General features: G+C 36.4%; 1 protein-coding gene across 1 annotated transcript in view; it reads left to right on the top strand.

Moving 5' to 3' along the window:
* Positions 1-463: 463 nt before the first annotated feature.
* Positions 464-24,310, top strand: part of HOOK1 (hook microtubule tethering protein 1) — a 63,050-nt gene continuing 39,203 nt past the window's right edge. The window contains exons 1-5 of the mRNA XM_041772547.1: positions 464-721; positions 8,205-8,290; positions 14,517-14,589; positions 17,619-17,669; positions 18,845-18,977. Of these exons, the coding sequence (XP_041628481.1) occupies positions 659-721; positions 8,205-8,290; positions 14,517-14,589; positions 17,619-17,669; positions 18,845-18,977 (406 nt within the window). The 5' untranslated portion in view covers positions 464-658. The remainder of the gene's footprint in view (positions 722-8,204; positions 8,291-14,516; positions 14,590-17,618; positions 17,670-18,844; positions 18,978-24,310) is intronic.

Raw genomic sequence — 24,310 nt, 5'->3', positions numbered from 1 at the left:
TCTTCTGCGCCTGGGGCTGCGCGAGCTCCAGCCGCTCCAGCTCCCCGCCGCGCACGCGCGCTGCCGGCCCCCGGCCCCACCGCACCTGCCAGGTCACAAACCCCTCCCCACCCTCCCGCGCTCCCTCCCGGAGGCTGTCTTGTCTCCCGCTGATTGGTCGGAGCTCGGAGGCCGCGTCCAATCACAACCCCTCCTGCGCAACGTATCCCCGCTCTTCCCGCCCCCTCCCGCCCCGCACGCCCCTCACGGGCACCTACTTTCTTTGTGACTGGTGCGCGCTCCGGTCACTCAGCGCGGCGGGGAGAGGTGCGCGGGCGCGGGCAGGAGGCGGGGCCGGGGGGCGGGGCCGGGGGCGGGGCCGGAGGGGGCGGGGCCCAGGTGCGGAGCCGCGCGGGGGCGCCTGGCCGGGGAGGGGGCCCTCCGCGGGGCGGGGCGGGGCGGGGACCGGGGCGGGGCGGGGACCGGGGCGGCGGCGAGGAGGGGGTTACGCCGGCGACGTCGGCAGCGCGAGGCTTCGCGCGTGAGCCGCGCGGGCGCTGGGCCTGGCTCCCGAGCTTTCCCGGCCGGCGGCGGGCAGGTGGTCGACGCCGGCTCCCGGAGGAGCGCGGGGCGGAGGGAGGTGTCGGTGTCAGCGGCGTGGTCGACGGCGGCCCCGGCCATGGAAGAGACGCAGCCGCTTCCGCAGACCGAGCTGCCGCTGTGCGACAGCCTCATCATCTGGGTGAGTACGAGGCGGCGAAGGGCGCCGAGCGGCCGAGGCCAGCTGCCCCGGGTCGCGGGGGGCCCCGCAGGTGGGCCTGAGGAGTCGGCCGGGCCACCTGCGCCGCACACGGGGCGCGTTGCCCTTCGCGGCTGCTGTCGCCCTTGACCGCGAGAGTGCCACCTGCGGGGCGCGAGGCAGGTGTGTGTGTCCGGAGACGTGGGAGGGGGAAGGGAGCTCTGCAGGTATAGGCGTGGAGGAGGCTTGTCTCTCCCCGCCGACCCTGCTTCGGACAGCTGTGCCCGCAGCCCGGTGTCCATCCCCTTTTGGCTGCCCTATTTTCTCCCTCTGGACCACCGACTCTCCCGCCTGCTGTCTGCTGATCAGCCTTCCTGTATGGATCTCTGTGCCCCTGGGGAGCGAAGCCTCCCTCCCACCCACCCCCCACTCCCCGCCGCTGAAACTCCCCTCCCAGCCAAACCACTTTGCTCTGCTTGGACACAGGTGGCCAAGAGGTGGGTTTTGATGCCTGGATCGTGAGAGCTCCTCCAGGATCCCAGGACATTCAATTTTGTAGAAGTCATTTAGAAGGGTTATTTCTACATAGTTCCTGTTTGGAGAAAAATAAATGTTGGGGGTAGGGGCTCGTATTACCTTTTTTTTTTTTTTTTTTTGCTGGCCCCCATTTCCTCCTTCCGGTGGACAGCATTCTCTATAGAGAAAAAGACTTGGCATTTTCATTTGCACTTTGTGCGTGCTTAGTATTTTTTTTTTTTTTCCCTAAAGTAGGCTCCATGCTCCTTGAACTCAGGAGCCTGGGATGAAGACCCTGAGGCCTAACCTACTCAGGCACCCAGATGCCCCTGTACGTGTTTAATATTCTAATTAATTTGTGTTAGGTGGACGAGTAGAATCTGTCCAGTATTCCTATCAGTAAAATATCTCACCTTTTGGAGGTGCTCAGCCATCAGAGTGCTGGCATTCAGGTGTGGTTTCTAACCTATATTTTGGTAAGGTTGTTGCTTGATAGTGTGTCCACAAGGTGCTGTTGATGGTTGCCCATCCCCAAACTAGTTGTTTGGTGTGTGTAGAGGAGTGTGTGCATAATGGAATGTATACAGACTGGATCAGGAGGCGGTAATTAGTTGATGAGATTCTGTAGCAGTCTCCTAATTGGAGTAATGCAAAAGAATGGGAGAAATCAGAGCAGGTTTCTGGCCACGTATGAAGTCTGTTGGAAATAACCATGATTTAAAGCAGCTTTTACAGTGTAGAGGTAAATAGCTTTTGTTATAAGCATAATGAAAGTATGTAGGGTTTCTGAGTTAAAAGCAATTAGCTAACTATTCATCTGTATGTTCATTCAAAATAAGTATTAGGGTTTAGATGCTATATCCTAAGACTGTCATGAAATAAGGTAGCATTGTTTTTAATGAGGTGCTTTGTTTAAGTAAGTGACTAATTAAAGAGTGTATCCTAATCTGTAACTTTATTGTTCCAAACAACTGACTTAAGTAGTAAACTTAGTCTTTATGATGTCATTGACTTATATGAGGTGGAGGAAGAGTTTAGGATTTTTCTTGAATTGTATTGCAGTATTTTAAAATATTATGTGACTATATTCATTCTTTGAACCAGTAATTATTGAGTTCCTACTTTGTTCAAGGCACTGAGGAGGACAGATAATGAGAATAATCAAAGAACTTTCCATTTTTTGCTGGGGAGCTAGGCAGAGCTGTGCATTTTCACAATGAGAGGCAAAATTCCTTAAAAACTGCAAAAAATGGTACAAATGACAACAGTGTAATAGGTTATTTGCTTCTCGAGTTCTAAGGCTGTTGAAACACTGTGGAGAAAGTGGAGTTATTGTGCAGATTATTGCCTTTTGGATGCTGCTACAGCCAAATCTATCTGTTCCCATAACAATGCCTAGCTGCATAAAGACTAGGAACAACCACCCAGTTCCCCTCATGTTTTTTTGCAAAGTTTTATCGGTATCCTCTTTGAGCCCCCAATTTTTCTCCCCTCGGGAAAATGACCTCGTCCTTATCTTTGACTCCAGCTCTAGATCCCATCCCTTCTACCTCTTCTAAAACTTTGCTCTATCATTTATCTTCTTTCTGTATTTACTACTTCTTCCTCTCCTTTGGCTCCTTCCTCTCCACATGTAGACTTACTCAAATCTTCTTTATCTTAAAAAGAAGGAACAAAGAGCCACCACTCCCTATTAAAATGACACTGTATTTCCCTTCCCTATGCAGTTGAATTTTTTAAGTACTGAACTTTTATACTTCTTGAACTTTCATTCACTCCTCAACCCAATGCACTTGAGTTTCTTTTCTTTAAGACCTTCATCTATTAGATTTGGCAAACTATTATGTATAATGCTTATCTTACTTGTGAAATGATCTTATCTTACCTTTGTGAAATGATCTTCTGCCTTAGTTTCTTGGGCACCTGTCTGTTGGCTTCTCTTTACCTCTCCAGATGATTCCCAGGGAACTGTGGTATCTTATTTTGCCTTTGCCAGCCACTGCCTTATTGATGTCACTTCACTTCCAACATGTTTTCCCAAACTCTTCTGATGCCACACTCCCCATGCCCACCACGCTGCACTGACTTTCTCTTTCTTGAGGAAGTTAAGCTGTTTTTAATATACCAGGTCTTCTTAACTTTTCTTTCCTCTACCTAGAATATTCTCTTCCTGGTTCTTTTAGTGGCTAGCTTCTTCCTACCATTCATTTCTTGGATCTCTTGTCATCTTTCTGAATCAGTAACAGTGAATGGCCATCTTGTGCCCCACTCCTATATCCCTTTGTAACTGGCTACCCACTTTCTATGTGCCTATAACATTTAACACTGTCTGAAGTCCTCGTATTTGCTCCTTGGGGCCAGAACCCTTGTATGACTGGTTTTCTGCTCTGTCCCAGGAGCAAGAACTGGCCAGGATCTCTAATCCAACATTGAATCAAAGTCATGATAGTCTATATCCTTGTCTTGGTCCTGACCTTAGAGACCAGCATTTCACCATTAAGTAGATTCTTGTAGATACCTGAAGTAAACTTCTAACTGTATTATAGAGGATTGGATTTCAGCAAATAGAAATCAGGGGAAATGAATATTCTAAACACAGAACCCCTGGCAGTAATGTAAATGGTCTCCTTTGGCAGTAGATCCAAAAGAAATAGTAGAAGCCACATCCTTGTCATAATATTTCTTGTCTTGTCTCTTAATGGGTTCCCTACCATGCTGAGTAACTTTACATGTTGAGGAGAAGTAGTAGGAGATATAAGATTAAAAAGTTATGATGGGGGGAATGCCTGGGTGGTTGAGCCTCTGTCTTCGGCTCAGGGCAGGATCCCCAGTGGGGGGATTGAATTCTGCATCTGTCTTCCTGCAGGGAGCCTGCTTCTCCCTCTGCCTATGTCTCTGCCTTCTCTCTATGTCTCTCATGAATAAATAAATAAAATCTTTTTTAAAAAGTTGTGATGGGATTAAGTCATGGAGGTGAGAAGACAGTTGTAGTAAACTGTGTTCTTTTAGCACTAGATGGTGTTCTGGGACAGTAAAACCTACATTAACAGAATTTGAGAAGTCATAAAGAAAAGTTGGTTAGTAAAGAGATGCCTCTTCTGGCAGTTATTAAGAAGTTATATTTTATAATTTGGAACTCATCTTAAAATAATTAGTTCTTAGAAACATTATACCACTACTTAACAAAAAACTCAGGGCTGAAGGATAAATTTGGGCATCATTTACAAGGTAGAGGAAGTATATGAGTTTTAAGTATATTCATATGAAGATAAATTTAATTCTGCCTCTAAGCTCTGTGACATTTGGAAATTTAATATTTTGGGACTTTAATTTCACCAATAAAATTAGAGTTGAACCATATTTGTTTTAATGGCTTTCTTAGTTCTTGTATTGTTGACTTTGACATGCAGGTGGAGGAAAAACTCATGCCAAATATATGCCCAAATTCACAAATACTAAAGGCTGAATCATTTTTATGAAAACAATAATCTTCTTTCTGAAATGAGCATTTAGAGGAGGAGAATATGATAATAGAGCTGACCCAAAGTTGAGTTTTCATTGGCTGTCAGTTGTGAAAATCCTTTTTTCCCCTTGATTTTGGGAAGACATTTACAATGAAGCAATTCAGGAACAACATTTCCACCTTTCTAATTTTTTTTTTTTATTTAAAGATAAAAAGAAACTAAGATGGTTATTTGCCAGAATACTGAGGTTACTGATGGAAGCCCTGTCTGTTCCTTTTAGGCCACTTATTAAAAAGTCTTTTGCTTCTTCACCTCTACGTAGAGTGTGAAAGAAGACATTTTCCTTCAGCTGTCTGTTTTGGCCTCACTACCCATACTGAGTTTTTAAATTTATTCACCCTACTTGGTTATAAAGCCTTTCAATTTGGCCAAATGAACTTACATTTATGTTTGTCACTAATTTATTTTGCCACTAGTTTAAGAACTTACAAGAGACGCTCCAGTTTCCATGTCTGTAGGAAGGGAAAATTGTTTTAATCTGGACATGATGAGCAACAAGGCAACTACTTAGTATATGTATAACTTTTACATATTTCTTTACTGTTTTGCTTAATAGTCTATGCTTCTTAAATCATCCTTTTTAGGTAACTAATCATATCCATTTTGTAAAAAGTTAATCATGTAAAGTATGAGTAGGAAGAGTTGAAAAATGGAAGCCACAGTTTACCTAAAAGTATGTGATTGTCTTCTTTTTAAAGATGCCCTAAACCCTAGGGTTTTTCTTTAATGTACATCCACTTAATTGCAAAATCCGGGGATCCCTGGGTGGCTCAGCGGTTTAGTGCCTGCCTTCGGCCCAGGGTGTGATCCTGGAGTCCCGGGATCGAGTCCCACGTCGGTCTCCCTGCATGGAGCCTACTTCTCCGTCTGCCTGTGTCTCTGCTTCTCTCTATATATATCTCTCATGAATAAATAAATAAATAAAATCTTTTTAAAAAAATTGCAAAATCCTTGTTATTTTATATTTTAAATTCCATAAATTCATTCTGTCCTCTTAGTTAGCATTACCTTAATTTCAGCCATCCATTTTATCAACAAGATCATTGCAGGAGCCTTCTCCTTTAGGAGCCTTCTCTCTTCCTTTCTCTGTGTCACTATTGCTGCTATTCAGAATATGCTAAAGATGTCACTCCCTTACTACTCTAAAGTGATTCATTATTACCCAGAGCAATGGTTCTAAAAATTTGATGTGCATAAGAGTCACTTAGGGATTTTCTGATTGAATATGTCTAGAGATTCTGATACGTACAGCCCTTAGACCCCAAACATTGAGAAACTCTGAATCATAGTTCATTGCTAATAGCTATTGAGCTTGTACCATGTGCCAGGTACTGATCTAAATTTGCTGTGTTTGCTAATTACATAATTCTCAAAACCAACTTGTGTGGTAGAAAGTATTCTACTGTTTCTTATTATAAGGGTGATACCATCAAGGGTAAGTCCAGGCTTCTTGTCATGGCCCTCCAGAGTCTTGGCCCATGTTTATTTTCTTAGTCCCTTAGTTTGTCACCCCTTCTCTTTCCTCTCTACACTAAAAATCTAGTAATACTGAGCTGTATGTGGCCCCAGAATACCATTTCTTTTCATATATTTGTGCTCTTGTAATGTTCCTTTTTCCTGAAGCTTCCTTGTCTTGGACCTTTCTTTACTTAAGACATTCCGTTTGGCAATCATCCCTAAGGAGTCTTTCCTAAATACAAGCCCTAATTAAATTAGTTAACTTCCATCTATTTCAGAACAATTTGTGTGTATTGTAGTCATGAGACTGGGAATGGCATTATTTAGAAATAATTTATATCTTTTTCTGCTCTCCTTAACTCTTTTTTTTTAAGATTTTATTTTTTCATGAGAGACACAGAAAGAGAGGCAGAGACATAGGCAGAGGAAGAAGCAGGCTCCCTACAGGGAGCCTGATGCAGGACTCGACCCAGGACCCCAGGATCATGACCTCAGCCAAAGGCACATGCTCAACCACTGAGCCACCCAGGCATCTCTCCTGTCCTTAACTCTTGATTGAAACTGCTTGAAGGTAGAAAACTGGTGGTTTTCCTTTGTAACCCCATTATATACTACAGTGCCCCCACATAGAGTAGGAGCTTGGTAAAGTATCTTTGTATGTGTACTTTGAAAGTAACTGTGTCTAGATTTATTTGTGTCATCCTTCCATGTTGTATTAGGATAATGGAGATAGATTTGCGGAATCTCAAAATAAGCAATCACTAAAGGTGAATCATGGGGAGAGATTTTTATCAGATTAAAATAGGTGGTAAACTAAGGAATTATATATAATTCAGTAGTAAAGGGGATGAATATGTTTAGGCAAAGAGAATCATAGTGTATTTAATTTGAAATGATTATGGGTTGAGATTAGATGTCTAGGAAGTATATAAACCATTGTAGCTCTGTTACAATTCGCTTTTCAAAAATTCTTCTGTCTTGTATTACTTTATTAGAGAAAGATGCCACAGTTCCACTTCTCTCTCTTTTTAAAAAAATGTATGTATGTATGTATGTATGTATGTATGTATGTATTTGAGGGGGGAGAGGCAGAAGGGAAGGTAGAGTCTTAAGGTGATGCTGTGCTGAGTGTGGAGCCTGACGTGGCCTGTGCCACTCAGACCCCCCCCCCCACTCTCTCTCTCTCTCTCTCTCTCTCTCTCTCTCTTTTTTTAAGATTTTATTTATTTATTCATGAGACACACAGAGAGAGAGAGAGAGAGAGAGTAGCAGGCTCCATGCAGGGACCCCGACATTGGGACTCAATCCCTGGTCTCCAGGACCATACCCTAGGCTGAAGGTGGTGCTAAACCGCTGAGCCACGGGGCTGCCCACACTTCTCTTTTTGATGTTTATGTGAATGTTTAAAAGTAGAGATTTGAAAAGAGTAATATCTAAAGCCAAACTAGATGTAGTGGGTGGGCCCTGGACCATTCATGCCCTGAGACTAATTGTTGAATGACAGGCTAAGGCTCTGCTTATTTCAGAGCCCACTGGTAATTTAAGTAGTTTTAGACTTGACATTTCTAGCCTTTGTTGTCATACCACATGATGTGAGTGAAGTTTTAACTTGAAATAATAGGTTTTCCTAAAGCTCTTTCTGATGTTATTCTCCTAAAAATGAACACAATGCTTTCCATGAGGGTTTCAGAAATTCTAAAGTACTTCATACATTACATCAAGGTATTTCACTGTCTTAGGTACAATTTTTCATGATTTCAAGAATTGTTAAGTGTTTGCTTTTATAAAAATATTACATAGCCATAGAAACTTATTAATATAGTTTCATTTGTTTGGCACAGTCTGAATTTAAACAAAACAGGACAATTTTTAGTTATTTTTCTCTGTAGTGTTCATATATATATATATGTATGTTTGGGGGGGAGGGTGGTAACACTACCCTGTAAGTATACAGAGGCAGTAAAGTCATTTGTTCTATGTCATTTTAGCTGCAGACATTCAATACAGCTGCACCCTGTCAAGATGTCAAACAGCTGACTAATGGAGTTGCCATGGCACAAGTTCTTCATCAAATGTAAGTAGTGGTCCAGACTGTTTTTGAAAGAATTATAAACCCAATACCAAGGAAGAAAGCTTAGAGTCATTCTAAAAGTCACTGAAATTGTATCCTATGAAGTCCTGCCAGCCATATGGTACTAAGGCATTATTGCATCTGGAGAATTAAAACTTTTACTACCTGATGATTCCTTGCTTGTTCATAGAGATACATGTTAATTAAATGAGCAAACAAGTTTCTTACTATTTAAGAGATTTTAATTTTAAACTTGTTCTGGTCACATTCACAAGTTAAAATAACTTGAAAAGAAACAGCTTTGAAATGAAGGGTATATTGTCTATAATGTTTTTTTTCAGTTATATTACTGCCACTGGAAGGTATCAATAATCTTATAATAATAAGATTATTATTTTAGAGATAACTGAAATATAAATACTGTCTTTGGAAAAAATATTAAATTTTAAAATCTATATTTGAATTGGAAGTATGATTTCTATAACTCCACCAATAATAAAATGAAGTATGCATGAAATTTGAAGTCACAAATATTGGGAAATCTCAACTAATAATTCTATTTGGGGTAGGCCCATATTATATAGTATCAAAAGCGCTTAAGTCCATTATTTCCTAATTTTTGCCAAACATTGTGCAAGGATTATGATTATAACATCTGCAATATGAAAGGGATCCCTGGGTGGCTCAGTGGTTTAGTGCCTGCCTTCGGCCCAGGGTGTGATCCTGGAGTCCCGGAATCAAGTCCCACATCGGGCTCCCCGCATGGAGCCTGCTTCTCCCTCTGCCTATGTCTCTGCCTCTCTCTCTCTCTCTCTCTCTGTGTGTGTCTCTCATGAATAAATAAATAAAATCTTAAAAAAAAAAAAAAAAAAAAAGAACGTTCAGTTAAACTCTACAGACCCTTATCACCAACTCATTTTCTGTAATCTTTTGGATTTCGCTGTCACTGCTGGTCCTCTAGCTCTCTGATTTTCTTTTCTTTTTTGTTTTCTTTTTTGTCTCTTATTGTCTTCTAATAGCTTTTGTGCGAGAATAATATAATAGCCAACCAATCAGAAAGCTCTCTTTCTTCATAAAACTATGATTGACTTAAAACTGGATTAGAACCTCTTTTTTGCTGTTTGCCAGTTTTTGCATTTACTTAGCTGTCTAAGCCTCCTTATCATCTAAGGATTACTTTAATTTTTCTTTTTGAATCTGCTGCTTGTTTTGAAGCTTCACAGAAGTCTGGATCTGGAGAGTGAAACTTAGAAGCGTACGTTTCTCCCTAGTTGGATCATTATATCGAATTCCTGCTAAAAGGGCACATTTTACCATATTTCATTGAACACTTCAAAGCACTTTGTATATGTTACAGTCTATCATGTATTGCATTGATTGCTATTGTGACTCCTATCAAATCACATCAAAGTTGTTAGTGAAGATGAGAAGGGAAACTTTGCTTTCTAAGGAAGTAGCAACATTAAATGAATAATTCTTTTATTATTTACCTGAGGCAAGTATGCTACAGAATAAGATCTAAGATCATAAAAATTAATGCCTGGGGCATCTGGATGACACAATTGGTTAAGCATCTGACTCTTGATTTCAGCTCAGGTTGTAATCTCAGGGTTGTGAGAGCCAGCCCTGCATTGGGCTCCATGCTCTTAAATAGAGTCTGTTTAAGATTCTCTCTCTCCCTCTCCTCTGCCCCTCTCTCCTGATGCATGTGCACGTGTGTACATGTGCTCTCTCTCTCTCTCTCTAAAATATATAAATCTTAAAAAAAAAGAAAATCAAAGCCCAAACTGTATGACTTAGACATGGGAAGTCATAGACTTATTTCTAGGGTTCTACAAGTCCCTAATTATCTCTGGTCTGAATGCGTTATATATATGTATATATCTATATCTATATATATCTATCTTTTTAAAATATAGGTAGATATTTAAAAAACCCATGGGGGAAAAGCTATAACTACAACTGTATTACTTTCCTAGGGTTACTATAACAAAGTACTACAGAATAGGTACAAAACAACAAAATTTTGTTCTTTCATAATTCTGGAGGCTAGAAGTCCTAAATCAAGGTATTGGCTGGGCTATGTTCTCTCCAAAGCCTGTAAGGGAGGATCATTCCTTCTTCCAGCTTCTGATGTCTCCCCCTACTCCCCATTCCTGGTTTGTGGCAGCAAAGCTCCAATCTCTGTCTCTGCCACATGGCTGTCTTCCCTCTGTGTCTTTGTGTACTCCTCTTCTTAGAAGGACACCAGTCATACTGGATTGGGGCTTACCTGAATTATTTTGACCTCAATCTTAATTTGATTACATCTGGAGTAATTTCCAAATAAGGTCACAGTCACAGATATCAGGGGTTAGGAGATAAATGAACGTATATTTTTGGAGACACAATTCAATGCACAACAACTATATTATAGCATGTGACTCTATAATGTCCTCTAAAAGAAAGGCTTAATTTGGCCACTTTATGCAACAGATAACTTCTGTTTGTTTGTTTTTGCCTTTGACAAGACATTTTTGCTAGAGGAAAAAGAGTGAGATCAAGAGTATAGGAGCCCAGAGGCCTCAAGTACCACACACTCATTTGTTCACTCATTCATTTGGTAGATATTCGAGCATTTGAAATGATAAATCATGATAGCCATCATCTGAGCATTTCCTAAATTATAAGACATTGTTAGATACCCTAAACATATGTTTATTTCATTTAATTCATACTGTTCTATGAGGTAGACATTCCTCAGTCTATCTGTGAAACAGAAGTTTATAGCAGTGAAATAACTTTTGTAAAGTCAAATAATGAGTTATTAGCAAAGCCAGGATTTACATAGCTTTGGCCTCACTCTGACACCAGTGCTTGCAGTCAGCTGTAATCATTGAAATCTAGTATCTTGAACTTCTGATAGATTTTTTTTACTTTGCGGTTTTAATACATAAAAGTCCAGATGCACATGCCCAAAGAAAGCTCACAATCTGATGTTTTAAGTAAGTAGACCTTTTGAGTATTCAAGAAGAGTGTCAGGACGTCTGTTGAACCAAAACAACTATGTCATGTATAGAAACCTGTAGGTGTTAATTACTGCATGTATTTAGTTGGTAAGACTATCGAAGACAAACACCATGGGTAGAGTTAAAAAATAATTTTATACTGATTCTCTCTTACCTTTTTAGAAAACAGTTGGACCATATTTTGCTTCCTCAGTCTTGAGTCTTCTTATTCTGATTCTGTGTTCCTTAAGATTCACTCAAGTTCTGGGAAATAGGAGAAAAGGAACTAATTGTTAGGGCCAAAAGTCTAGTTAAGACATGTAGATGTGGCAATGAGAAAAAAAGTAAAAGAAGAATATGTCCAGAGAGTTTTGAGGTTGGATATCAAGTTTGATTGTGGGAAAGATTGACTGTCATTACAATTGTTTAAGAAGGATGAACTGTTTATAAGAAAGAAGAAGTTAGAAAGTATTTCTCAGGGTATTATAGACTGAATGTTTGTATCCATTCTAAATATATATGTTGAAGCCCTAACCCCAGTGTAGCTATTTTGGAGCTTCTCAGAAGTAATTAAAGTTGAATAAGTTCATAAGACTGGGGCCCTGATCTGATAGGCTTATAAAAGAACATACATCAGAGAGCTCACTCACTTGGTACTCTTGAGAGTACCAAGAGTCATGTGAGCACACAGTGAGATGGCAGCTACCTACAAGCCTAGGGAAGAGATCTAAGAGTTAAACTTACCTTGCCAGCATCTTGATTTTGAACGTCCATCTTTCAGAACTGTGGGAAATATCTGGTGTTGAAGCCACCCACTTGGTGATGTTTTGTTTTAGAAATTTGAGCAAACTAAGACACAGGGCTGCAGTTGACTTGGAGTAGGAAGACAAAGAGGCACACAAGATAAAGGGACAAAACCTAGAAGAGGTTATATTGAGATCCATTTTCTAATCATGTTATAACTATAGTATCATATGTCTCTTCACATACAATTCTTTAGGGTCAGTTAGTAGACTGGTTTAGTAATCAGGGTTCTCCAGAGAAAGAGAATCAATAAGACATAAATATATACAATAGGATACAGACACATACACAGAGGAGAGAGCAATTTGTTTTTAGGAATTGGCTCATAATGATTGTGGAGGCTGGCAAGTCCAAAAGTCACAGGTCAGGCCTGCAGGTCAGAGATTCAGAGAAAAGTTGATGTTGTAGCTAGAGTCCACAGACCATCTATTGGCAGAATTCACTCTTTCTTGAGGGAGGCTATTCTTTATCTTCAGGGCTTCAACAGATTGGATGAGGGCCACCCACATAATGGAGGGTAATGTGTTTTACTTAAAAGTCTACTGATTTAAGTGTTAATCTTCTTTTTTTTAAAAAAAAAGATTTTATTTATTTATTCATGGGAGACACACACACACACACACAGAGAGAGAGAGAGAGAGAGAGAGAAAGAGAGAGAGAGGTAGAGACACAGGATCACACCCCAGGCCGAAGGTGGCGCTAAACCACTGAGCCACCGGGGCTGCCCTTAAGTGTTAATCTAATCTAAAAAATATTCTCATAGCCACATCCAAGCATGCTTAAGCAAAAAATGGGTAACTTCACCTAGCCAAGTTGATACATAAAATTAACCATCACAACTGGCTCACCTATTTTACTTAATCTGATGTCAAAAGAAAATGAATTTGTTTTGATGACAGTTTTGGTTCATTACTAAATAGATCAAACTTTTTAAGTAAATATTTGGTTATAAATACACCATTTATGCATTTGTAGCCAAATTATGTTGGTAATTGTAGCCTTAGCATCTGGGGAGAGTTGAATATAATCAACATTCATTTCCTCAAAAGAAAATGGCTACAGATTCCACATAGATGAATTAGATGGCAAAGTAATTTGTGGTTACCCCAGTAGGAAGTGGTATCTTCTGTACTAGAGCATCTAAGGCAGAATGATTTCTGAAAAACTAAGCACCCTGTTTTAGTTTCAGCTTTATATTTTTAAATTCAGGCATTGGAAATGAATCCCTTTCATTGCTTCCCTCACTTTTGTTGGCTTATTTGTGAAGTACAAAATTTAGATGAGACTTGATGACCTCTGCTCGTACTATTATTCTGTTATTTTGCAGTGTTTGTGGAGTTAATATAGTTAATATAATTAATATAGTTAATATAATTACTCTTATAACTCCTCAATTACCCTTACATTTCATACATTCTCCTTTGAGTATAGTTTTGTGCTTTTTTTCTTTCCTGGTTTAATAGCTATTTCCCTGAGAGTCATGGTAGTAAATTATTCATCTTTATATTAATCTTGCTCAATTCCTTACTCAGAGCAAGCATCCAAATATTTGTTTAGAATATATAGGATCTAGGGATGCCTGGGTGGCTCAGCCATTGAGTGTCTGCCTTTGGCTCAAGGCATGATCCCAGGGTCCTGGGATCGAGTCCCACGTCGGGCTCCCTACATGGAGCCTCCTTCTCCTTCTGCCTGTGTCTGTGCTTCTCTCTCTGTGTGTGTCTTCATGAATAAATAAATAAAATCATTAAAAATATATACATAGGATCTATTAACACAGTTCACTATAGCCAAATGTTATTCTTTAAAACCTTACTAAATACATAAAAAAATTGATGTAGCAATTCTTTGTCTTGCCTTTCCATATTAATATGACTTGACTGTATGAGCTTAAAATGAAATTCGTCCTTGTAGACATCTCTTTACACTCATTCTACTCAATTACAATCAAGTAGATTTATTTTGGACTTTGCCGTGTACTAAGGTCACTTTGGGCAAATCTCTTATCTTCTCTCATCCTCAGTTCCCTGAAGAGTAAGATTGAGTATAATCATAATCAATCCTTTGCCAATTACTATGATAATGAAATATTGTACTGTGGGAAAACCATCAAGCACAGTGCTTAATACACAGTAGACACATTAGAATGTTAGTTTTTTTCTTTTTTTCTTTTGTCCCCCTCTTTAGAATTGGGACTTTTACATCTTCTTGCTACCAGAGTGTCTAGTATGAGATATTTAGTAAATGTTTATTAAATTAAGTAATTTATAATGAGAAATTACAAAAGAAATTCTTAGGAATCACTAAAAATTCAGTGAGTTCGTTTAAATAATATTTACTTGTATTAAAGCTTTCAGATATAAAATAACCTAGTGATTTAATTTGGTACTTTCTATGTAACAGAAACGTTTTAATGTTTTGCATTTGTTTTTTTGTTTCAGTGATGTAGCTTGGTTCAATGAATCTTGGTTAAGCCGAATTAAAGAGGATATTGGTGACAACTGGAGAATAAAGGTATACAGAGCAAGTAGTAGAAGCACTTAATCCAAACAGTGATTTTAAAATTAATACTAAGATCAATTAAATCTTTCTTTAAAAATTAATTTTAAAATGCATTTTATTTTGCACAATTTGAGTTTTGACACATCTATGTTCTTCTGCAACTACCATTGTAATTAGATGTGGAATATTTCCATAATCCAAAACATGCACTTAGGCCTCTTCCCAATTAATCCTCACACTTGGCCCTGTGGATCTGCTTTCTGTTACTACAGATTTCTAGAGTCCATGTAAATGGAATTAGACATTGTATATTCTTTGTGTTTAGCATTTTTCACTCACTATGATGTTTTTAAGAATCATCCATGTTGCCTATATTAGGATTTCTTTCTGAATAGTATTTCATTACATTTATACACTACAATTTGCTCACCCACTCATCTATTGATGGATAGTAGAATTGTTTCTGTGTTTACCTACTTTGGGTACAATTACAATGACATATATCTAATTTTTCTTGGGTAAATTCCTGAATATGATTGTATCCCATTGTCTAGGTGTATATTTAACCTTATAAGAAACTACCAGACTGATTTTTTACTTTTTCTTAAGTCAGTTTTGTTGTGTCTTGTAGGGTATTTGTGTGTTTCATTTAGGTTGTCCACAATTTGTTGGCATACAGTCATTTTTTACTGTTATGTTGCTACTAATATGCTGATGGTTGTGATCTTTAGTGATGTATCCTCTTTCTTTACTGATGTTGGTAATTTATATCTTTTGCCTTTATTTTCCCTTGATAAGTTTGGCTTGACATTTTAAAATTTATTAATTTCTTTTTAAGAACTAGCTTTTGTTTTTTATTTTATAGATGTCCTCTCTGTATTATTTCCTTTTCTCTACTTACATATTCTCTTCTTTTTTCTTGTGTCTTAAGGTAGGAAATTATAAGTTTTGGCTTTTTATTTTCCTAATATGAAATATTGCCTTACACATCCTACACTGTTTGACAAATTGTGTTCCTGTTTTCATTCATGTCAAAATATTCGTTAATTTCAAATGTGGTTTCTTTTGATCCATGGGTAGATTAGAAGTAGGTATTTTAAATTATAAATATATGAGGATTTTCAGATACCTTTCTTGTTTTTATTGATATCTAATTTAATTCCATTTTTGCTTGAGAACATACTCTGTACGGAGAAATTCTTTTATATTTATTGAGACTTATTTTATGATCTAACATATGGTCTGTCTTGGTGAATGTTCCATGTGTACTTGAAAACATATTCTGCATTTGGATTATGTCAAATGTACTGATAGTACTATTGCATCTTTTGTATCTTTATTGATTTTCTGTTTGATTATTCTATCAGTTATGGATGAGGAGTCTTTATATCTCTAACAATGATTATGGATTTGTTGATTTCTCCTTTCAGTTCTGTTAACTTTTAAATCATATAATTTGAATCCCTATTGTTTATATACACTAATTTTTAAATGTCTTCTTGATGAATGAATCTATTTATCATTATGAAAGGCCTTTTGTTATCCCTGGCAATCCTTCTTCTGTAGTCTAATTTGTCTGATATTAATGTAACCACTCCAGTTTTATGATTGTTTTTTTGTTTTGGTATATCTTTTTAAAAATTCTTTTAATCTATCTTTATATTAGGTCTTTCATGTAGACACCTAACAGTTGAGTCTTCCTTTTTTTTATCTAGAGACTATCTTTTTATTTTGTTCTTTAAGAAAAAAGAAGAAAATCTTCCATTTCTGTCCTTGTATTCCTGTTGTCATTTAAATCCTTGAACATTTTGAAATTAGCAGTTTTAATATTATATTGTCTTCTAATTCTTTCATTTCATTTCTTGGCCCATTTCTATTGACTGAGTTTTCTCCTTATTATCATCTGCATTTTCCTGTTTCTGCACATAAATAGTAGTTTTTTATTGGATGTTGGATAGTATGAATTTCATTGTTGAGTGCTGGCCTTTTTCTTTCCCTTTAAAGAGTGTTGAACTTTGTTTTTGCAGGCAGTTAAGATACTTGTGAATTGGTTTGATAATTCCAAAGTTTTGGGTGTTAGGATACAGATGTAGAATTATCTTTCCTCTAGGGCTAGATTAGACCCACTACTATGATGTGACCTTTTTAGGGTCTTTAGTTAGTGCTTGTCAGTGCAGCAGAGTCTCTTCATTCTGGCTGATGGGAATTTCAAAATTTCTGGCCCCGTGTAACCTTGGGAATTGTTCGTCTTAAAGTTCCTTGGATTGTTTTTTTCCTTGGAAATTATTCTTGACTGGGAAAAAAATGGAAAAAAAAGTGAAATTATTTTTGTTTAATCTCAATGAGCTTCACCCATTCACGTGCCAATTAATATGCAGCTAAAAGTGACAAACCACTGTGCAAATTTCTGGAGCATTTTCTCTCCATAGTGCTCACCTCTTTTCATTTGTCTGCCCTGCAAATTCTAACTACCATGACCTTCCTGAACTTCTGATGTCCATCTCCTCAACTCAGTGAGAACATCAGGCTTTGTTCAGTTTCTACCACACTATATACCATGGAATGAAAATTGCCTCCAGAGAGAAATCTTAAAGTCAGGCTCATCATTTTTGTCTTCCTTCTCTCAGAAATTAGAGTTCCATACTGTCCAGTATCTAAGGCTTGGAAAAGTTGTTCTTGCATTTTGTCCTACTGTCCGTTGTTTGTGGCAAGAGAATAAGTAGAAGCCCTGTTACTCGTGATTGGAGATGGACACGCTCATAGCTAAATCTTTAAAGTTGGTACTTCTTTTCATTGTAGCTCATTTTAAATAGAACCACCCTGGTTAGCCCGCAGAAGCATTTAGACACTTTAAATCAGATTCTGATTAAAGCTTTCATGTTTAAACAATATCATATACTTGTATTTATAAAACTCTAATATATGTTTTTTGTTGTCATTGTTATGAAACCAGAGTTTGTGTTGTCTTTCACCTTAGCATAAATTTTTTCATTAGTAACGTGAAATAATTTATTGAATTCTTATTCTTTTTTCCCCATTAGGCTAGTAATTTAAAGAAGGTACTTCAAGGAATTATGAGTTATTACAATGAGGTATGAAAAACATATGACTTTGTTTAAATACAAAATGCTATGTGATTATTACATTGACATCAGAAAATAACCTGGATTTTTGTTTATACATCTTACTAGAATGTAATTCATAATTGGAATATATTGTTTTTTGGCATTTTCAGAACATGCTAATTTTGTGAACATGAACAGGCTTAAATTTAATATATTGATTTGTAAAATAATGTTGCTTCTATATTGATACTCTTGAAATATGTTATTTTCTCCAAGAGAATTACTGTCATCTCTCTATATGATTTGATTTTATGCAATGCTATAGACTATAATTAAATTGAAGTATTTCCTGTGTCAAGCTTTATTTTGACATTTCTTCTCAATGCAAACAGCCTCAGAAGTATGCATGCTGTGAAATTATGCTTTTGTGCAAGTAAATTGGGAAAAATGCAAAATGAAAGTAGTTTTAAAATCAGTTTAGATAGTATACTATTCAAGTAGGTTTTTTCTTAGTACCATAGCAAGTTCTCTAGTAGGATTATTTGTTGCAAGAAAGCTTTTTGGTTATATTTGAAAATTTTTAGTGTGGTCTTGCCATTGAAAGATTTGGTTTCTATTTTTTAAAGTTGTCACATATTTATACTTCTGGTTGTTATCCAAATAATTTTAAGACTGAAAATTTTCAACCTATTAATGCCTCAAAGTATTTTGGAGTTCTTTTTTTAATGCTGAAGACTTAATGAGCTGAAAAAAAAAGATAAGCCCAAAAAGATTAATCCATTAGATTTGTTACATTTCCTGTTCATTTGTAAGTATGATGGTTTATATTGTGGTTTTCTACCAATGAGTCATGCATCAAAATTTTATGCATATCCTTCAGCTTAACATAAATCTGTTTATTTTTGGAAAGGCATAAGTTTTGTCATAATAGATACATCTAAAGGTTTCTTAATCCCTCTGACAGTGGGATTAAAGGGTATTTGATGTAAAACCGTTTTAGTTGTTGGTTGGTAGTCAAAATTTGGGGATGCTGCTTGAGCTTTGCTAACTGGTTTTAGTCAACAGTTATGGATTTATCAATTTGTTAATTTACCCAAGTCATTTCAAGATCCTGTTTATAATTTCCCGGTCATAATTAAATGTAATAAATTTTTTGTAGCCTACATAAAAGAGTGATCTAATTTATTGTCTCAATTCTGCAGTTTTTGGGGCAACAAATTTCTGAAGAACTTATCCCTGATTTAAACCAAATAACTGAGAGTTCAGATTCTGTGGAGCTTGGGAGGTTGCTCCAGCTTATTTTAGGTTGTGCAGTCAATTGTGAAAAGAAGCAAGGTAAGTGAATTTCAGTCCATTCAAAGTCAATTTGGGGATATTTACTCTCTAAAAACACCTACATTGTATAGAAAATACCATAAAAATTTACTATTACGTCTTGGCACAAAGCACCTGGAAAGGTAACCCAGGAGACCTTAAAAGGCAGACCAGTTCTGCCATTAAAAAGCTACAAATCTTAACCAGCCTATTTGTACCTGGATTTGTACCTATTTAACTTAGCACCTGTACAGTGGCTAAATTTTTCAACCTATTAATGCCTCAAACTATTTTGGAGCTTTTTTTAATGCCAAGAAAACTTTTAATGAGCTCAAAAAAGAAAAAAAAAGATAAGGCCAGGAAAGATTAATCCATTAGATTTGTTAAATTTCCTGTTCATTTGTACAGTGGCTAAATTAAATGTATTTTAGTTTAATTAACTTACTATATTCAGTGCTTAGACTTAGTGGAAATTCAGTAAAAATTGTACCTGATTTATTTTGTTTCACGTGTAAGATGCACACTTAGGTTGATTTAGGTTTTTATAAATAAATATGCAGATATTAAATTATAATCCAAGCTTCTTCAGATAATATTCTGCTCTTTTTAGAAGAATGACTGTCTAGTGTATCCTCCAGTTAAGCAGTCTGGAATTGGTATTTTACAGTGATATATACAAACACAGTGATCCATATCCTAATGAGTACAAAAAGACCATTTTTGTTTGCATGTAGTGACTGAAATGATGAACTGAACAGACCAAGACTTACTTCCCTCAGGGCCTGCATCAGTCTGGGTGGTGAGATTTCTAGTGCTGATGTTTTTTGTATGATTTGTCCAAACTTACCGTACATCACCTTTATAAGAATATGTTGGGTGCTTAAGTTTGTACAATACTTTAAGCCAGGACCTTAGAAGACAAATTCAGTATTATCTAAATAATGAAGTAAGAATATGAGACAGGTTAAATTCAGTAAGAAAAAATTCAGGAAGAAGAAAAATAAAATACATGAAATTAATTGCTTATTAATAAAAAAGAAAAAGGATTGGGTATCAGAAAACTTTGGTATTAGTCTGTCTTTATCATCAATTAGCTATATTTTTCCAGGGCAAGTGAGTGTTTCTCCATAGGTTTTTATTTTTCACTTAGAGATAATGTCAAAGATCTATATATTGGGATTTTGCACAAAATTTGCTCATGGAAAACTTCCATACATGTTTAATTACAAATTGACAAATAGCAATTAATTTATAAATCTAGAAATTTTCTGTTATTCTTATTTTTTATTTGATTAATAAAACTTTTCTGTTATTGTTTCTTTTTATTTGACTAATACTTTATTTCAATTATTGGTGGTTTATAATATCTTTTTGCTTAATTTTAGCACATTTGGCAGGGTTTTTTTTTTAAGTATAATTGACATTCAATTTTATATTAGTTTCAGGTATACAACATATTGATTTGACGATTCTATACATTACTCAGTGCTCACCAAGAAAGGTGTAGTGCCCATCTATCACCATACAGTGTCATTGCAATATTATTTACTATATTTTCTATGCTCTACTTTTCATCACTATGACTTTATAACTGGGAGTTTGTACCTCTTAATCCCTTTTATCTGTTTAACCCATCCTTCCACTCACCCCTTCTCTGATGACCACCAGCTTGTTCTCTATATTTAAGAGTCTGTTTTGTTCTGTTCTGTTTTGTTTTAGATTTCACATGTAAGTGAAATCATATTGTATTTGTCTTTATCTGATTTACCTCACTTGTCATTATACCTTTTAGGTCCATCCATGTTATTGAAAATGGCAGATCTCATTCTTTTTTATGGCTAAGTAATATTCCATCATATGTTTACATACATGTAATATTTCTGTGGTATGTATATATACATACAGGTATATATTCCATTGTATGTATGTGTGTATGCACATATATATGTATATACACATTTGTATGCACTACATCTTCATCTGTTGACAGACATTTGGGTTGCTTTCATATTTTGGCTATTTAAATAATGCTACAATAAACACAGGAGTGCATATATCTTTTTAAATTAGTGTTTTGGTTTTCTTTGGGTAAATACTCAGAGGTAGAATTACTGGATTATATGGTATTTCTCTATCTGTGTTTTTTAGGAACCTCCTTCCATATTGTCTACTACAGTGGCTGCACCAATTTATATCCCAGTCAACAGCACACGAGTGTTCCTTTTTCTCCATATCCTCGCCAACACTTGTTGTTTCTTGTGTTTTTTATTTTAGCCATTCTTACTGGTGTGAGGTGATACCTCTTGTGGTTTTGATTTATATTTCCATGGTGATTAGTGATGTTGATAATCTTTTCATGTATCTGATGGCCATTTTTATTTATTCTCTGGAAAAATGTCTAGGGCCTCTGTTCATTCTTTAATGAGATTTTTTTGTGTTTTTGGTGTTGAGTTGTAGAAGTTCTTTATATATTTTGTATATTAACCCTTTATTGGATATATCACTTGCAAATATCTTCTCCTGTTCAGTAAATTCCTTTTTGTTTTGTTGATGGTTTCCTTTGCTATTTTTGTATTGTCTCTGTAGTTTATTTTGTCTTATGTTTCCCTTGCTGAAGAGACATATCCATAAATATGTTGCTAAGGTTTTTGTTAGTTGTGGTTTTAGGTCTCACCTTTAGGTCTTCAATCCATTTTGAGCTTATTTTTGTGTAATGTGTAAGGGAGGGGTCCAGCTTCATTGTTTTGCCTGTAGCTATCCAGTTTTCCCAGCATTATTTATTGAAGAGACTGTCTTTGCTCCATTGTATGTTCTTGTCTCCTTTGTCATAGATTAATTTGATCATATAAGTGTGGGTCTATTCTAGGCTTTGTATCCTGTGGCATTGATCTATGTGTCTGTTGTTAAGCCAGTACCAGACTATTCTGATTACTAGATCTTTGTAGTACTATCTTGAAATCTGGGATTCTGATACCTCCAGCCTTGTTCTTTCTCGAGATTGCTTTGGATACTCAAGGTTTGTTGTGGTTCTATAGAGTTTTAGGATAACTTGTTCTACTTCTGTGAAAAATGCTGTTAGTATTTTGATAGGGATTGCAGTGAATCTGTAGATGACTTTGGATATTATGGACATTTTAACAGTATTCTTTCAGTCTGTGAGCCTGGTACATCTATTTGTGTCATCTTCAGTTTCTTTCATCAATTTCTTAAAGATTTCAGAGTATAAGTCTTTCACTTCCTTGGTTAAATTTATTCCTAGATATTTTATTTTGGTGCCATTTTAATAGGATTGTTTTCTTAGTATCTATTTCTGCTACTTCATTATTGGTAGATAGAGACACAACAGATTTCTGTATATTAATTTTGTATCCTGCAACTTTACTGAATTCACATATTCTAATAGTTTTTTGGTATAGTTGTTTTTTATATAAAGTAGTATGTCATCTGCAAATAGTAACAGTTTAACTTCTTCCTTACGATTTTGGGTGCCTTTTATTTCCTTTCTTCTCTGCTTGTTACAGTGAGGACTTCCAGTACTATATCAAATAAAAGTTGTGAGGATGGAAATCCTTATCTTGATATTGATCTTGAGGAAAAGCCTTCAGTTTTATACCATTAAGTATGATGTAACTTGCGGAATTTTTAGATATGTCCTATATTATGTTGAAATATGTTCCCCCTAACTTATTTTGTTAAGTTTTTTTAACTATGAATGAATATTGTACTTTGTCAGATGCTTTTCTGCATCTATTGAGATGATCACATGGTTTTTATTCTTATTAATATATCACATTGATTGATTTGTGAATATTGAACCACCTTTGCATCCTTGGAATTAATCTCACTTGATCATGGTGAATGATCCTTTTAATGTGTTATTGAATGCAGTTTGGTAATATTTTGTTGAAGATTTTTTAATCTGGGGTAATCAGAGATATTGATTCTTAATTTTCTTTTTTGTAGTGTCTCTATCTGGTTTTGATATCAAGGTTATGCTGGCCTCATAGAATGAATTTGGAAGTTTCTTTCTTCTATTTTTTGGAACAGTTTGATAAGAATAGGCATTAACTATTCTCTAAATGTTTGGTAGAATTTACCTGTGAATCCAGCTGTTCCTGGATATTTGTTTATTGGGAGTTATTTTTTATTACTGATTCAATTTCATAATTTCATTACTTGTAATAGGTCTGCTTAAATTTTCTATTTCTTCCTGGTTCCATTTTTGGAAAATTATGTTTCCAGGAATTTATCCATTTCTTGTAGATTGTCCAATTTGTTGGCATATAATTTTTCAAAATAGTCTCCTGCAATTCTTTGTATTTTTGTGATGTCAGTTACTATTTCTCCTCCTTTATTTCTGATTTTTGAATTGCCTCTGTTTTTTTCTTTTTTTCTTTTTTTTTTTTGCTGAAACTGGTTAAAGGTTTATCAATTTTATCTTTTTAAATAATCAGCTCTTGGTTTCATTGATCTTTTCTATGGTTTTTTAGTTTCATTTATTTTCACTTGAATCTTTATTATTTCTGTTCTTCCACTAACTTTGGCCTTTGTTTGTTCTTACTTTCCTAAAACTCCTTTTGAGATTTTTCTGCTTTCTTGAGGATAGGCTTGGTTCACTATAAACTTCCCTCTTAGAACTGCCTTTGCTGCATCCCAGAGGTTTTGGACTGTTGTGTTTTCATTTCCATTTGTCTTCATGTATTTTTTTATTTCCTCTGATTTCTTTGTTAACCTGTTGGTTTTTTAGTTGCATGTTGTTTAGCCTACTTACATGTCTGTTCTTTTCCAGTTCTTTTTTTTGTATTTGATTTCTAGTTTCATACTGTCTTACTTGGAAAAGATGCTTGATATGACTTCCATTTTCTTAAATTTATTGAGGTTTGTTTTGTGGCCTAACATGATCTATCCTATAGAATGTTCCATGGGCACTTGAAAAGATTGTGTATTTTGCTGTTTTGAATGGTATGTTCTGCATATACCTGTTAGGTTCATCTGATTGAATGTATCATTCGAAGCCACTATTTCCTTGTAGATTTTCTGTCTCAGTGTTCTATCCAATGATGTAAATTTTTTGTCTTCTGCTATTACTGTCAATTCCTCCCTTTATGGCTCTTATTATTTTCTTTATGTATTTAGGTAGCTCCTGTGTTGAGTGCAGAGATATTGACAGTTGTTACATCCTTTTGTTGGAGTGACCTCTTTAATATTATGTGGCACCCTTCTCTGTCTCTTGCCACAGTCTTTGTTTTAAAGTCTATTTTCTCTGATAGAAGTATTGCTATCCTGGCTTTTTTTCCTTCTTCTATTTTCATGGAGTATTTTTTTTTTTACTATCCCTTTACTTTCAGTCTATT

This window comes from Vulpes lagopus, chromosome 10, assembly GCF_018345385.1.
Source record: "Vulpes lagopus strain Blue_001 chromosome 10, ASM1834538v1, whole genome shotgun sequence".
NCBI classification, from domain to species: domain Eukaryota; kingdom Metazoa; phylum Chordata; class Mammalia; order Carnivora; family Canidae; genus Vulpes; species Vulpes lagopus.
Note: the sequence above shows the minus strand (reverse complement) of the source record. Positions and strands in the feature narration are given on the sequence as shown.